Raw genomic sequence first — 15399 nt, forward strand, 5'->3', positions numbered from 1 at the left:
TAGGATAATAATCAAGGTAGCCATTTGTCTTTGAATTTTCTTTCATTTCACTGATGATTCAGGTTGGTATAAAATAACAAACTTGGGAGAGAAAAAGGTAAGCTAATTTTTTAACCACAAATACTATTCAACTAATATAATACGTATGCCCCATATAAAATAATCAAATAAACAATGACTCTCATATATATGAAGAAAGGTTATTGTTACAAATATCATTGACTTAAAAGTTAATTTTTAGATATTAGTTTTTTATCCAAAACTTTTTGGAACAAGAAAAAAACAACAAGAACCTTAAGGGAATTAGAAAGTCTAACAAGCTTGTGTAGAACTATAGATTAAGAACATGAACAGGGTGTGTGAGAAAAGAAGGAATATTATAAGGAACATAAAGAAATATTAAGCCTAAATTATATACATTATATAAGATATTAAATTAAATTTTAGTACTAATTTTAAGCCTAAATTATATTATATATATTATATAAGATATTATAGAAGAATCCATTTTTTTAATTTTATAATTTGATTCATAAATTAGTAATTTCAAGTTTATTTATTATATAAGTCCAAAATGAAAGTCAAACAAAATGCTATTTTCAAATTCTAGTTCTGTCAAATTATAATATATAGGTCAAATTTGATGAGAATTTTCAATCTTCCATTGATTTCGTTTGCCAATATTTGCTCAAATTAAACCAGTCACTGTAACCACGATTAATTTGTGGATACAACGTACATGGTTATTAATTAGCCAAGGCAAAGCTGAGCTTTGATTTTGCCGTTTGTTAAGGAATGCCATGACCACGTTCTCGGCACACAATGACAATTCTTCTTTTCCCATTGACCTGTCTTCAACGCAGTAAAACCAAAAGGAGCCTAAAACCCAGGTAAAATAAAATAGAACAAAGTTAAATTCAGTGTGGAAATAATACTCGTTATACTCCCATCCTTAACGCGTCTCTTTTTTTTATTAAATAGTTAAGTACAACTATTAAGATAATTATTAAATTTTATTAAAATATAAATAATTTTATTTTTCTGTCATTAATTTTTTATATTTTTATATTTTTTTTATTTAATAGTAAATAGTGTAATGGATAAAATTAATTAATAACCTTTTGGAATTAAAATAATAATTAATTTGCAGCAAAAATAAAAAGAGATAAAAAATTTGAAAATAAGGAAATAATTAATGAATTTAATTTTAATGCGTGTAAAGTAGTTTTACATGTGCATCCGATTACCTAACACCACAAAAATAATTATTTTTTACATTAATTACTGCATAAATAATCATTGGTAGCATTTGGTAGCGAGATAGAGACTACGGGTGTTCGCGGTGTGGTTTGGTTCGATTTTAAGGAAAAAAGTCATCCGATCCGATCGCTTAATTTATGTGCGGTGCAGTTTATATTGGATAATTTTTTTTTTGGAAATCCGATCCGATCCAATTACAAGCCGCTTGGATCGGTTTGAATTTCCGGTTTTTTAAATAAAAAAATTAAATACATATAATAAGTCTCAACATCAAATTTTAAATAATTAACAATGGCATAACAAGTCTTAACAATATCTTAGAAAGCCAACGATAATATAATAATGGAAATAAAATTATAGATTAGTTAAAATAAATAAATAAATAACATTTTGAATATAAAATATTTATTAAATAATAATAATACATGAATAATAGAAAAATGTATAACAAATTGAACATGTTATAAATATAATTGTAAATATAATAATAAAATAATAATATTATAGCACATTGTGCAATTTGGATTGTATTGGATTGGTTATGAAAAGTAGATCCGACGATCCAATCTAACAATTTGCAAAAAATAGAATCAAATCAAATCCGAATTAGTGCGGTTTTAATCGGTTTTCGGTTTGGATCGGATTGGATGAGCGGTTTAATTTGAATCGGTTTGTATTTGAACACCCCTAACAAAGACGGAAAGACGGAGACTGAGAGACAGAAATTGAAAATAAATCTCAGTATTCTATTTGGTGTGAAGTGAGAGACAGAAATTGAAACAAAAATGAAATTCTAATTTAATTTGTATAAAGGGTAAAATTAGAATTAATTAATTGAAATAAAGGTGTTTTAAGTATAAAAAGTTATTAAAATTTCAGTCGTCTCTAAAAATTGTAGTCTCCTGTATTCCCACTTTTTGGAGGTACTGAAATATTAAAATTTTGAATACAAGATAAAAATTTTAGTACCAGTCTCTGAACCAACAAACATAATACTGAGTCTCACTCTTTCAATCTCTGTCTCAATACCTCAAAACAAACACTACAATAGATGTACAGAAAATCTTCACTATAATGAACTTCTCCTAAAACATAAAAATAATTACTAATTAGTAATTACACGTCTTTTACCGTGAATACCTCAAAATTAAACTCCTAATTAATAAGCTTTTGTTACTATGGGTCCCAAAATTACTAATAATAGTATCATGAAATGAAGGGTTTGACTAATAATATTTTCATTTGTATACAATTATGAAAATAATCATTAAATATTTAAGCAATTTAATGCAAAGATCAGACCCCTTTATATACAAAAAAAAAAAAAAAAAAAGAGTAAGGAAGTTACCAAATATGCGTTGGCAGTTTCTTCTTTCCCAAGCACTGTAAAAGGGAACAAGGTAGAAGACAATACTCCTGAAATCACTGCACCACGGCCATCACCAAAACAAAACCAAGAAACTCCAAAAAAACCGAATACCGCCCCTTGTAATGCCATTTCCATCTCTCATCCCACTGTCTTTTTCATACCACTTTCCCAAGTAACACTACAACTACGTACAGACATACACCCTTATATATAAATTCCCCTCTCATCATTTTCCACAACACAACACAAAACAAATTCACCAAATCAAATCTCCAAATCCCTTCAGAATCATTCTTCTGTTAGAGACAAGTATTCCATTCGAATCGATATAGTTCAGTGGTAAAGCATTTGATATTGAGACGGTTTGTTATTTACCAAGGAATGGACGCAATGTTAGGATCCTTAGATGCATGCAAGCCAGCGTGCAACGACGTAGGATCCTTACCAAACGGCACCGTTTCAACAATCCAAGGCACACACTCTTCATCTCTCGTCACACCCTGCGACGCCAACCTAGGCCGCCACCTGGCACGGAGGCTGGTCGAGATTGGCGTCACGGACGTTTTCTCCGTCCCCGGCGACTTCAACCTGACGCTCCTCGACCACCTGATCGCCGAGCCCAACCTCAACGTGATCGGGTGCTGTAACGAGCTCAACGCCGGGTACGCAGCGGACGGGTACGCGCGGAGCCGGGGCGTGGGCGCGTGTGTGGTGACGTTTACCGTTGGAGGATTGAGCGTGCTGAACGCGATCGCCGGAGCGTACAGCGAGAACTTGCCGGTGATATGTATCGTCGGGGGACCGAACACGAATGACTATGGGACCAACCGGATCTTGCATCACACCATTGGCTTGCCGGATTTCACCCAGGAGCTTCGCTGCTTCCAAACTGTTACTTGCTACCAGGTAAATCATTATTAATTAATTTAATAAATAATAGTAAGTACTGCAATTTTTTTTAATTAACTTCAAGGTTTTAGTTATCAACCATATTAAAAATACAACGAATTAAAGGTTCATTATAGGTATAAAATATCAAAAATGCTATTTGTATCTCAAACCAGCTATAAAAATCAGCTATATTCATTTTTAATATTTATTTTGTATTTTAGCGTACTAATATATTTTATATTAGTACGGTTGATATATAACATGTATGGATTATTTTTGTGTTTACTTACTGTCTTTGGTTAACTATATCATATAGTGATTTTTATTATCTAAATATTACCGCCATTCGAAAATGAAATGTTTCTATTATTTGTATCTTGAATACGTATTTGGAGACTGTGTGTGTCCGGATACAGTTGTTTAGATTCGTTATTTTTATTTTAATGGATTATAAAGAAATTAAAGCATTTGTTTAAAAAAAAGTTATAAAGTAAAATTTGACGTATTATGATTTGTGTGACATTATATGATTGCATCACTATGATTTTTTCTTCTTTGTTTATTATTATTTTTTAAGAAAAATGAAAACATGCCTCAATTTGAGTCATGATACTTTATTCTATGTTGATCACTCGTCCTTGTTTGAAGTCAAACGTTCTGGATGTCTAGTAGTGCTTTATTTTACTGAAAGACATTATATTATTGGCAATGCTTGATTATATATAGCATAATCTTTCCAGCATAGGTAGACTATTTTGTGATTTTTGTTTGGTTACAAATATGAAATTAAAGGGGTATTTGGGTTTGCATATATTATTATTATTATTCTTTGATGCTGAAATGTGAGCTTAATGTGTAATTACTAGTTTTTCTTATTGATTTTGATAATAGGCTGTGGTTAATAACCTGGAAGATGCTCATGAGATGCTTGACACTGCAATCTCAACCGCACTGAAAGAAAGCAAACCTGTTTATATCAGCATCAGCTGTAACTTGGCTGCAATTCCTCACCCCACTTTCAGTAGGGAGCCAGTTCCATTTTCATTGTCTCCAAAGTATGATTCTCATCTTCTTTACTTAATTTTATTTTATTTTTCTTTACCACTGAATTGCATCTTCTTTATGTTTAAGAAGATTGTAATGATCACTAATATATTTTCTTTTGATGAATTTCACAGATTGAGTAATCAAATGGGGTTGGAGGCAGCAGTAGAGGCTGCAGCTGACTTCCTAAACAAGGCAGTGAAACCGGTACTCGTCGGCGGTCCTAAGCTGAGAGTGGCCAAGGCTAGTGATGCCTTTGTTGAATTGGCTGATGCATGTGGCTATGCTTTTGGGGTGATGCCATCGGCTAAAGGACTAGTCCCTGAGAACCACCCTCACTTCATCGGAACATTCTGGGGCGCCGTGAGTACCTCATTCTGCGCCGAGATTGTAGAGTCTGCTGACGCATATTTGTTTGCTGGACCAATTTTCAATGACTACAGCTCAGTTGGGTACTCACTCCTTCTCAAGAAAGAGAAGGCCATCATTGTGCAGCCGGACCGGGTAGTGATCGGAAATGGACCTGCATTTGGATGTGTTCTGATGAAGGATTTCCTTAAGGCGCTTGCGAAGCGTCTTAAGCACAACAACACTTCATATGAGAACTATTACAGGATCTTTGTCCCTGATGGAAAGCCTATCAGCTCTGAACCAGGAGCACCTTTAAGAGTCAATATTCTGTTTCAACATATACAGAATATGCTGTCTAGTGAAACTGCTGTTATTGCTGAGACAGGGGATTCATGGTTTAACTGCCAAAAGCTGAAATTGCCAAAAGGATGTGGGTAAGTAGCTTCAAAACTGTGTCATAGTATGTCTCTACCTCAGTTATCATACTCTCTCTGGTTCAATAATAACTATCCACATTGATAAATGGTAAGTGCACACAAAAAATGCTTACAAAAATTGCTATCCGGTAACAAAATTATTATATCCACACAAAAAATCAACCACCAAATCAGCCACTGTGAATTTTTGTATATATTTAACTCATTTTTAATGTAAATTTTGTATTCTAACATGTATTCTATATGGTTAACTAATTTGGTACTGATCTTTATTGTACATGATTGATCTGATAGTTATTATTGGACGGAGGGAATAGTGTGGGAATAGTGTTTATAAGTTTTTAAGAAAGTTATGTTGATAACAGGTATGAGTTCCAAATGCAATATGGCTCAATTGGATGGTCTGTTGGTGCAACTCTTGGTTATGCACAGGCTGTGCCTGAGAAGAGAGTGATTGCTTGCATTGGTGATGGAAGCTTTCAGGTTTGTCTTTGCATGATTTCTATCACAAGAAACTTGTTTTTTAACTTGAATTTATTATGGTGTTCTTATTATTGATTTTTGAATTCTATACATTAGGTGACAGCTCAGGATGTGTCTACAATGCTGAGATGTGGGCAGAAGACCATAATCTTCCTGATAAACAATGGTGGATACACCATTGAAGTTGAAATCCATGATGGACCATACAATGTGATCAAGAACTGGAATTACACTGGCTTGGTTGATGCAATCCACAATGGTGAAGGAAAATGCTGGACCACTAAGGTGAGGCCCTTAACATAAATTCAACATTGTTGTCAAAACTTTGAATAATTCTATTCGACTTGAAAATATATTTGATATATTGATTAATGTAATAATGTTTTTGATACAGGTCACATGTGAAGAGGAGCTTGTTAATGCAATTGAAACAGCAACAGGAGCAAAGAAGGATTGCTTTTGCTTCATTGAGGTGATTTGTCACAAGGATGATACAAGCAAAGAATTGCTTGAATGGGGTTCTAGGGTTTGTGCTGCCAATAGCCGTCCACCAAATCCTCAGTGATCCTTTCTATCAAGTTGAGATTTTCTTTAGGAGATGCTTCTACATGAGAGGAATTTTTTTCTTGATTTTAAATGGCTTATAAATATAATGAGCATTTTATATAAGTGAGTGGATAGGACTAGCTTGTTTCTATGTAAATTCATTCATCTAAGTTAAAATCATTCTGCTGCGGGTTTCTTTTTAGCTGCAATGCTTCTGAATCATTATTATGTAGAGCATCTTTTATGTTTCAATAAAGAAAATTTAGTGTTTTACTTGCTTTCGAAGTTTCAATTATAATCACTATTTTCTTTGTTCTTAATAACTCTTTAACCGTTTATGTAATATTGTTAATTTCAAATATTCATCTTATGTGACAGAAGAATTACATTGTAGGCAAGTTCAATCTTTATCTTAAAACTATACATATTAATTATTCATCATTAGATCAATTCAAGTGTCTTAGCTTAGGTCCGTTATTTATGCAAAAGTGTTCAATATGTACTGTGTTAAAAATAATTGAGGACTTAGAAACCCTTTTTTTTTAGTATTCATCAACCTCCACTCCTGCAGATTAAAAATGAGTAGCATTATTTTACTTGTCTCTTCATTCTACGTCGTTGGATTCCCTGACGTCAGAAGTTCAATTTCAATTTTCAAGTAACATAAGAGGATCTGATTTTCTTCTATTTTAATTATTTATTACTTTCACAAATGGTGGACTTGGACTATTAGATGAAAAAGGGAATAATAATAATAATAATAATAATAATAATAATAATAATAATAATAGCAGTTACAAGTGTCACCGACCTTTTTGTGCACGGTATCTAAAGACAGCGACAGGTGTTGAGATGTTTCGCTTTAGCTGAACACCTGCACAACAGAAAATTACAAAATTCTTATTTTTCTCTGACACCCAACTTAAATAACAGATTTTTCAATTTCGTAAAAAAAAATGAATTTTCTGAAACTACAAACGTGACTCCCACTATTTGGTTGTTACTGCATGTATATTTTCACCATCAGAGATACCGATCATAAGTTCATTACAAGGGAGATTAAACCCTACCACTTGAAGGAGTTACATCATAATTATTATATATTAATTTATATTTATTAAAGTTACTAATTTAAAGAATATGTTTTACCGTGGCACCAACTAGAACGACAATGTCATAAGTGATTAACCGCAACTTAACTTTGATAAGGATGGATCTATGACTACATGAGGAGATTTAACAAGTCTACAAAAATTTGGGTGTTGTATGTTTAGATTATTTTATTATTATTTCTTCTATTTTAAATTTTTAATGACTGTATACCAAAATTACACACCTTTCTAGATGTTCAAATATAATTTGTCTAAAAAGAATAAATAAATAAATCTTGATAAAGCTAATGAGAAGAATCAAAAGTTGAATGTGCTTGTCTAGCCCAAATCAGTTCTCGAAGCAACAAAACAAAAGGGAACATTAACTTTGCACAAAACTTCTCCACAACATTGTTAATGATAACTACTGTATATTAATTTGAGAAAATTCAAGCCGTGTAATTTAGCCACTAATTAATATAAGGTGATCATGGGTAGATAAACTAGTTTGTCTTCTTTTCTCTTCGGATATATAGGCGGGAAACAAAAACAAAAAATCTACAATGCAATCCTCAATTATACACTGGAGTTTCCCCTAAAGTACCAAAAAGGATAACTCAATTAGTCTAGCATAGTAGCAATGTAAACAAAAGCTTGTCATTAGGGTTCAGCAGGTGCATGTACCAGACGTCCATTTTCAAGTAAGTAAGCAGGAAAAGGAGCTTTGCAGCTGCCAATATGCGATTTCAACCGGGGTATGTTTGGATGCGCACTTCTACATCTGTGGCACCTCAACTCCATGGACAACAGCTTATCATCATCTTTCAGTGTTGCTTTCCCGTGACTAGAGACCTCATCCATTACGTCTATCGAGTCGCGAAAGAAAGCAGTGTTGAATGAGTTCCAGTGCTTCTTGTTCTTCAAATGTTTTGAATCAAAGTCCTGGCTGATAACATGTAAATGCAGTTGTCGCATTGACGGAGCCTGGAGAAAAGAGAGACATCCATAAGGCTCAGCATGCATGTATAAAAGAGAGATTATCAGCTATGCAGCTCCTTAAAATTTTGGTTTTCATATAATAACCTAAAAAAATTGGAATAAAAAGCTTAAACAAAAGCATTCATGGGAGTTACTTGTAGATGCAACTTCTCCCCCAATACTAACAGGCTAACACATGGATGAGTAAATTTTATGAAAGCATATTTCTTCCACATTTTCAAAATATTCATTTTAACCATTTTCCTTGGTGAACCATCACTTCAAGTAGTCTATAGTCTATTACTAGTTCAATTTAACCACCTCTAAACTCAAAGACAGGATTCCTTTCTATTTTATTTTTTTTTTTGAAAATTGAGAACGTATTTGCCAATGTCATTCACGAACCAAGCCCCTGCGACTATATTTTACTTCCTATTTTGGGTGGATGGATAGGGGATAAACTAGTCTTTAATAAATACAGTGCATACTGAGTGATATCCAAGGCGAAAGACCAGTGAAGCATTCTCATCTAGGAACTTCCTGGCCCACTTTAAACCCACATCATGCATCTTCTTCAGCAACTGAATGTGTTCTTTCTGGACATCTTCCAGGCAATCAACTCCTCGGGTACGAGACAAAATGAGAACATGTTTCTTTGCCTGCAAAGCAATACAGTTCCTTCGTTAGCAGTGTCAAGCATGAAATGAAAAATGAAATAAGGAGGGAGAATAGGGATAGGGAATGTTTTGACCTTAGGATAGAGATCATTCAGAACAACAACATCCTCTGAAATCTCAAGCAAGTCATTTTTATGCTTCTCAGGATGCATAGCCATTTGATGAAGAGCTTGTGCCCATGATCCCCATGCCTTATTCATGCTCCCATCATTTCTTCTATGCTCCGAATCTACCCTTTCGTCTCTAGAATCAGAGCTCACTCCAAAACTATCCTGAATTCCCTTACATTTTTTGCTCTTCTCAGACCCATGATCGGCATCTCTCTTGGTCTTTTGATCAATATTTGTCAAATTATTTCTGGAATGACATTCAGATTTATCCTGCAATTTCAAAGCCTTTTTTACAATGTTTTCATTTTCTTCTCTAGATTGCCCTGCCTGGGTCCTCGTAATTGATGCAAAGCCTTCAAATAGGGAAGCATAAGCATCTTGAAGAATTTTGCATCCTTTTTCATAATCATTGTTAAGACAATTTGGTCTTTGAGGGTTCATATTAGGTCCAAGAACATGTATGACATGGGTTACACCCTCTGTAACAAACAAAGGAGAAGATGCAGGTAGAGGGACAACAACAGCATTTCCAGGTGAAAGAGATTTTGCTCTTTCTTTGGTTGCAGACTCCAGTTCAGGACCCGCAGCGTTAAAAATGGCTGCATTAACACCTCCACCACCAGGTTTTAACCGCCTGCAAAGGAGCATTCATTTGACAAAAAGGACATGTTAAAAATGGAAGTTCATGAGACAAAAATATACTCTATCAGAGTCAGTTACATGTTAATAAGATCGGAGTCTGTGGAAAAACAAGTCTATTTAAGAGATCCACATTATCAGGATGCATGCATTGGCAGTTGAATTGTGTTAGAAACTGAAGTTGCATAATACGTATTATGTAACTAAAAAACAAAATAATTCAGTAGATTCTTAATTGATATGTAAGCTTGATTCTAGATCTGATGATAACATTACACTTGATAGACATTTCATTGTGTGAGTTCAGACTTCAGATACCCAGAGAAAGTGGAAATTCTAACAAATGCAACAGGGCTTGCCATCTAACATTCATCGTCGTCTAACATATGCATATGGGTGAGAGTTATCTTCTAATGAGTTTGTTTACTACAGATCTACTTCAATTAGATGGATTCATCTTACAACAAAATTCTCAATTATGTTCCGATAAACTGAAATAATAGAATCTTACCAGTTGGCAGCATTAGCTATGACATTACAGTTTAAACCTCCTGTAGAATGAAGTTTAGTAATGTCACCGACGTGGGTAAGAAACTTTTGGGTATCAATGTGTTTTTCAGATGCTTTGGCTTTAACTAAGGAAAGAATCTTTGATTTATGAGTCAAATCAACCAGCACAAGTCTAGCATTGCCAAGCTTAGCTGTAAACTCCGCAACCTTCTCAACAATAATATCAGCTGCCTTTTCATAATTGAATTGGAAATCAGATGTTGAAATAGATGGAAATGCCAGAGTGGGAGCATCATCCAGAGAAACTCGACTGGCATGGGAACCATCGAAGGCCACTTCCTGGCTTTCTCCTTCCTTTGACTCTAAGTTGGGATTATCTAGAATTGGGGATGCCATTTCTACATCTTTGTGGAAATAATCATTTTTTCCAGGATTTTGGGACGTAGTGTCTCCACTTCCATCAGGTCTTGCTGCTGCATCAGGGGCTGGCACCTTTTTGAGGAACTTCATTATACCAACTTGAACTTTTGAATCTGGATTTTTCTGGCCAAAGCAGCCACGTGGGAGGTTATCCAGTGGCCCAAGTGAGCCGTATGTATTAATGGCACCTTTGACATCACTCTCACTCTGACAAAATGTTATCCGGCTATAGCCTTCGCTTAATTTGGGCAGCTCTTTCTTTTGAAGCATTCTATTCACAACTGCTGCAGCTTTTCCACCCTGAAGGTTTCCTTCATGGCCAGTCCGTTTAACGGATCGAGAAATACAAAGTTTAGCAGGAAGATCAAGCACAACTGCATGCACATCGATTTTGTGCACATCACCTAGCTTTACGAATTCGGAGCGCTGCTCTCTGTCAAGATTGCACCTATCAATAAACACACTCTTATCATCCTTCAATGCACTAGCTGCACTGCTCAGACATTGAGCTTTACTTCCTGCTTTACCATTTCCAATGGTATCCTGAAAGGCATTATAACCTACATTAGATCAAATCCAAAACTCGATACAGGTCATAAGGGGTTCAAAGTAATGGGCAATCATTGGCAGTAACAGCTGCTCTGCTCACAAAGCAAAACTGTCTAAACCTCACTCTCCTCCCGTTGCACAATGGGCTACTCTTTTTGAGCTTAACAACTAATTAAGATCTCTTAAATTAATAAGTTCTCAAGGGTACAGATCATCATTATATAATTGATAAAAGAAGCACTGATTAACCAGAAGCAGTCTTACTACCTGTGTGGATAACACCACTTACAACACCCCCTCCCTCCTCTTTTCTGAATATCAAGAGTCACATTTTTAACATTTTGCCCTATTTGAGAATAGAATTCATTACGTCTCAAAAAGCCATTTTTTAGTTCATCATGAGAAGTTAAAATATCTAATTTCTCAAGAAAAGCACTTCTTGAAACACACAAAGCAACAATCCTTAAGGGCTTAAATAAGTTGTTTAACACCCTCCTTCCCCCTCCCCCTCCCCCCCTCCCCCCTCCAAAAAAAAAAAAAAAAAAACCCTCACTAATGGGAGTTTATCAATTGATTTTATGCCAGCCACATTTAGACATTGTTAAATAAATTTACCACCCTGAACGTACCCTTAAGCTCGCGCATTTGTTTTGCCCATCAATATCCAATGCTATATTAAGCCCCTATAAGTTACTAGCTAAAAATACCGAAAAACTGAAAGGTGAAAGTGAAACCCAGTGAGGCATTTCATCAAACAGGTAAAAGGCGGAGGCAAAGAAAGAAGGAAGAAAAAACCTGGCAAACGCGAATCCAAGGGCGAGTTGAAGAACGCATCACTTCTTCACAGAAAGTTGATTTGCCACTTCCCGGTGCTCCCACTAAAATGACCAAAATGGTCTTTCCCTCTTTGGGGCGAGAAGCTTCGTCGACGTCCATGTCCATCTTCGCAAAAACTCGATCGTTTCTCCTCTTGAGATGTCTTCAGTTGTAAGTGATCGAAAAAGCATGAAGCGAGCAACTCCTTTGCGTCGTGTTATGCGGCAATTAGAGGATGTTTACCTCACGTGCCAGTTTCGGAGTCTTGAGCCTTGTGTATGTGCCACGCGAAAAGAGTAACCTTTTTTGGATCAATAATGTTCCCAATCCTGTAATTTCCTTATCCAAGTTTAACCAAGTTATTTTGCTCTCCATGCGTCACCTTTTAACGTAAACATTTTTAAATTGAATGTAATTGAATACAATTGCTAAATTTAGTATTGTTTATGAATACAATTTTTAATTTATTTGATATTATACAATAATTTTATTTTAGTAATATTCTCGATTCATTCTAAATACAAGTGTTTCTAAATTTAAATTTATATAATAGACAAATTTCGATTCATTTATTGTTAAACAATAATTTTATTATAATAGTATTTTGGTTTATTTTACAGTTTATGTGTGTTATTGATGAACAATTTATCCCAAGAAATTGGAATCACTTTTAAGACACTAAAAAAAACTGAAAAATTCTACAAAGATTATTCTAAACTTGCTGGTTTTTCTACGAAAATAAAGAACGCCACTTGAAAGGAAGATGAAATTAAGAATAAACTAATTACATATAGTATAGAGGGGAAGTGAAAATCTAAACTCTCCAACTCTGAAGACAAACTCCTCAGCTGTCCAACTAGGATTTATGTATATATATTGAAGGACGTTGGTTTTTGGATAATTTCTAAAGTTCTAAATCATTCACACTTTTGCTGTCCAAATCGAGTAGAGATGCTTAAACATCACAGGGAGCTAAGCATGTTTGTGCGTCGCACCATTGAAAACAATGAGGAAGTCGGAATCAGACTGAGTAAAACATATCAGTCATTTATAGCAGCAGCGGGCAGTCATTGCGAACTAAGTTTTATTGAAAAAGATGTTAAAAATTACATTACAAGGGAAGTACGAAATATTTTCGAACAAGATGATGCCAAAGAATTTGGGAAGTACTTATTAAGAATGAAAGAGAAGAATCAAAATTTCTTTTTTGAGCTTAACCTGGAAGCTGATCAGTCTATCAAAAACGCATTTCGGGCTGATACAAGACACAGGACTGCATTGAGTATTTTGGAGATTTTGTTTTATTTGATACCACTTACAACACAAACAGGTATTCGATTTACTGCGATATAGTTTTCAGTTCATAGAGCTAAAACTTTCGGTTCATAACTGTTGTTGGTGTCCATTTTTTCAGGTACAATATGGTTTTTGGTTTTTTTGTGGGTGTGAATCACCACAGTCAGTCGACACTTTTTTGATGCGCTTTGATGAAAAATGAGGACATCCAATTATTCAAATGGTTATTCGAATGTTAACTTCGTTGTATGGGAGGGAAGGCACCAAAAGGGATTCTTACCAATCAATGTGTATCGATGCAAAGGGCTATTGAGACCTGTATGCCAATAACAATTTACTGGTGGTGCATTTGGCATATCATGAAGAAGATCCCAAACAAATTAAATGACTACAAGCGATATGAAAAAATCAAACAAGAGATTAGTCATGTTGTTTGCAACTCGTTTACAAAAGACGCGTTTGACAGAAATTGGAATGATTTTCTCACAAAGTATGGTGTCAGAGGCAATAAATGGCTTTTAGGTAACCGTGGTTTCATTCGAATTAATTGATGTTGGGTAGATACATTTTGGTTCTTTTTCGCGTCTGATTTTTGAATTGTGTCCCATTTTGCAGAGCTATACGAAGATCGTCATTTATGGATTTCAATTTATCTCGATCACCACTTTTGGCCCGGGATGAGAAGCACCAAAGGAGCGAGAGCATGCATGCTTTTTTTTAACAAGTTTATCACACGCAATAGCTCCTTGATTCAATTTGTGAAGTAATATGATAATTGCCTAGGAAGTAGAGAGAGAGAGAGAGAGAGAGAGAGAGAGAGAGAGAGAGAGAGAGAGAGAGAGAGAGAGAGAGAGAGAGAATTTGATGCTGTAGATTTTCACACCGTAATACCGTGTGCAACAAAATCACCAATAGAGGCTTAATTTCAGCACGTGTATACTCACAAGAATTTTAGGGAAGTTCAAGCATAATTCAGAGGAAAAGTGAATTGCATCACAAGATCAACGTATTCCACTCTAGGTTTTACAGCATATGAAGTTGTAAAGCAGGTTTCTAACTCAGCATTCAACAAGTTTGGTGTTACTTACGACGCAATATGACGCAAAGTAAAGTGCCAGTGCTTGTTGTTCGTGTCAAGGGGTATACTGTGCCGTCATTATCTGAGTGCCTTAAGTTTTGAGCGAGTAGATAAAGTGACACCGAAATATATATTGAAACGCTGGAGTAAGAACATAAAGAGGAGGCACACACATATCAAGAGCAGCCAAGACGGGTCTCTATTAGAGCCAAGAAGCAAGAGATTCGACGATTTGGTATTTCGGTCGCACAATATTTGCGAATTTGTGTCAGATTCTGAAGAGTTGACTGAAATTCTACACCGGGCTTTTGATAATGTCATGGCTAAGATGCAAGAATATCAAGCAAAAAGTAAAGGTAAATATTCGTTATCTCATGAAGACGCTACATTGAGTGATGTTAACAACCTTCAAAGCCTCCCATGTGTTAGAACAAGAGGACGTCCCAAGAATAGATTGGGATCAAAGGAAAAGAAAAATCTAGCTCTAAGCGAGGTAACATCGATTTGCTTTTGATTAGGGAAAAAAGCGTTTGTGCATTTTGCTAATATATGATTTTTTTTTCTTTTGCAGTTGAACCTTTTAAATGGTGGATCAATGATTCCATCAAGCTCTAGTCTTTATCATGCATAGGATATGAATTATTCTAGGGAGGACGATAGAAGTTTCGGTTTTTATTAACATAATTTTCGATTCCTGCATTACTGAAATTCGGTTCATTTGAGTTCTAGTCATATAATGTTTTCCCCTTTGATGAAAACGAGGGGCTTAACTTTTGATTTTGTGTTATGTTTTATTGAATAGTCACTTTTTAGTTTTTCAAATTGGTTTCTATAATTGTGTTGTAGTAAACAAT

At 34.9% G+C, this 15399-nt stretch overlaps 2 protein-coding genes across 3 annotated transcripts; one reads left to right on the top strand and one right to left on the bottom strand.

Annotated features, from left to right (window-relative positions):
• Window positions 1-2777: 2777 nt before the first annotated feature.
• On the top strand, window positions 2778-6659 carry LOC112728030 (pyruvate decarboxylase 2). Its single transcript, XM_025778007.3, has 6 exons — window positions 2778-3535; window positions 4412-4575; window positions 4699-5349; window positions 5718-5835; window positions 5932-6120; window positions 6230-6659. The coding sequence occupies exons 1-6, from the start codon at window positions 3011-3013 to the stop codon at window positions 6398-6400; spliced, it is 1818 nt and encodes a 605-aa protein (XP_025633792.1). The 5' UTR covers window positions 2778-3010; the 3' UTR covers window positions 6401-6659.
• A 359-nt stretch (window positions 6660-7018) lies between these two features.
• LOC112728031 (transcription factor bHLH140) lies at window positions 7019-12532 on the bottom strand. Of its 2 annotated transcripts, XM_072209613.1 has the most exons (6): window positions 12151-12532; window positions 10388-11349; window positions 9202-9871; window positions 8939-9109; window positions 8157-8456; window positions 7019-7255 (listed from the first exon to the last, which is right to left on the bottom strand). In XM_072209613.1, exons 1-6 carry the CDS (start codon window positions 12295-12297, stop codon window positions 7244-7246), a joined length of 2262 nt encoding a protein of 753 aa, XP_072065714.1. In that variant the 5' UTR covers window positions 12298-12532; the 3' UTR covers window positions 7019-7243. The 2 variants fall into 2 exon arrangements, with proteins under 2 accessions (XP_072065714.1, XP_025633794.1); XM_025778009.3 differs by lacking the exon at window positions 7019-7255 and having other exon boundaries at window positions 7860-8456.
• Window positions 12533-15399: the final 2867 nt, after the last annotated feature.

This window comes from Arachis hypogaea, chromosome 12 (genome assembly GCF_003086295.3).
Source record: "Arachis hypogaea cultivar Tifrunner chromosome 12, arahy.Tifrunner.gnm2.J5K5, whole genome shotgun sequence".
Taxonomy (NCBI): Eukaryota; Viridiplantae; Streptophyta; class Magnoliopsida; order Fabales; family Fabaceae; genus Arachis; species Arachis hypogaea.

Coding starts and splice junctions, on each gene's coding strand:
- LOC112728030 (XM_025778007.3), top strand. CDS start 3,011: ATGGACGCAATGTTAGGATCCTTAGATGCATGCAAGCCAGCGTGCAAC. Junction 5,350..5,717: donor AAATTGCCAAAAGGATGTGG/GTAAGTAGCTTC, acceptor TGTTGATAACAG/GTATGAGTTCCAAATGCAAT. Junction 5,836..5,931: donor TTGGTGATGGAAGCTTTCAG/GTTTGTCTTTGC, acceptor TCTATACATTAG/GTGACAGCTCAGGATGTGTC.
- LOC112728031 (XM_025778009.3), bottom strand. CDS start 12,297: ATGGACATGGACGTCGACGAAGCTTCTCGCCCCAAAGAGGGAAAGACC. Junction 9,872..10,387: donor ATAGCTAATGCTGCCAACTG/GTAAGATTCTAT, acceptor GCTCCTTTGCAG/GCGGTTAAAACCTGGTGGTG. Junction 8,457..8,938: donor TTCGCCTTGGATATCACTCA/GTATGCACTGTA, acceptor TCTTTTCTCCAG/GCTCCGTCAATGCGACAACT.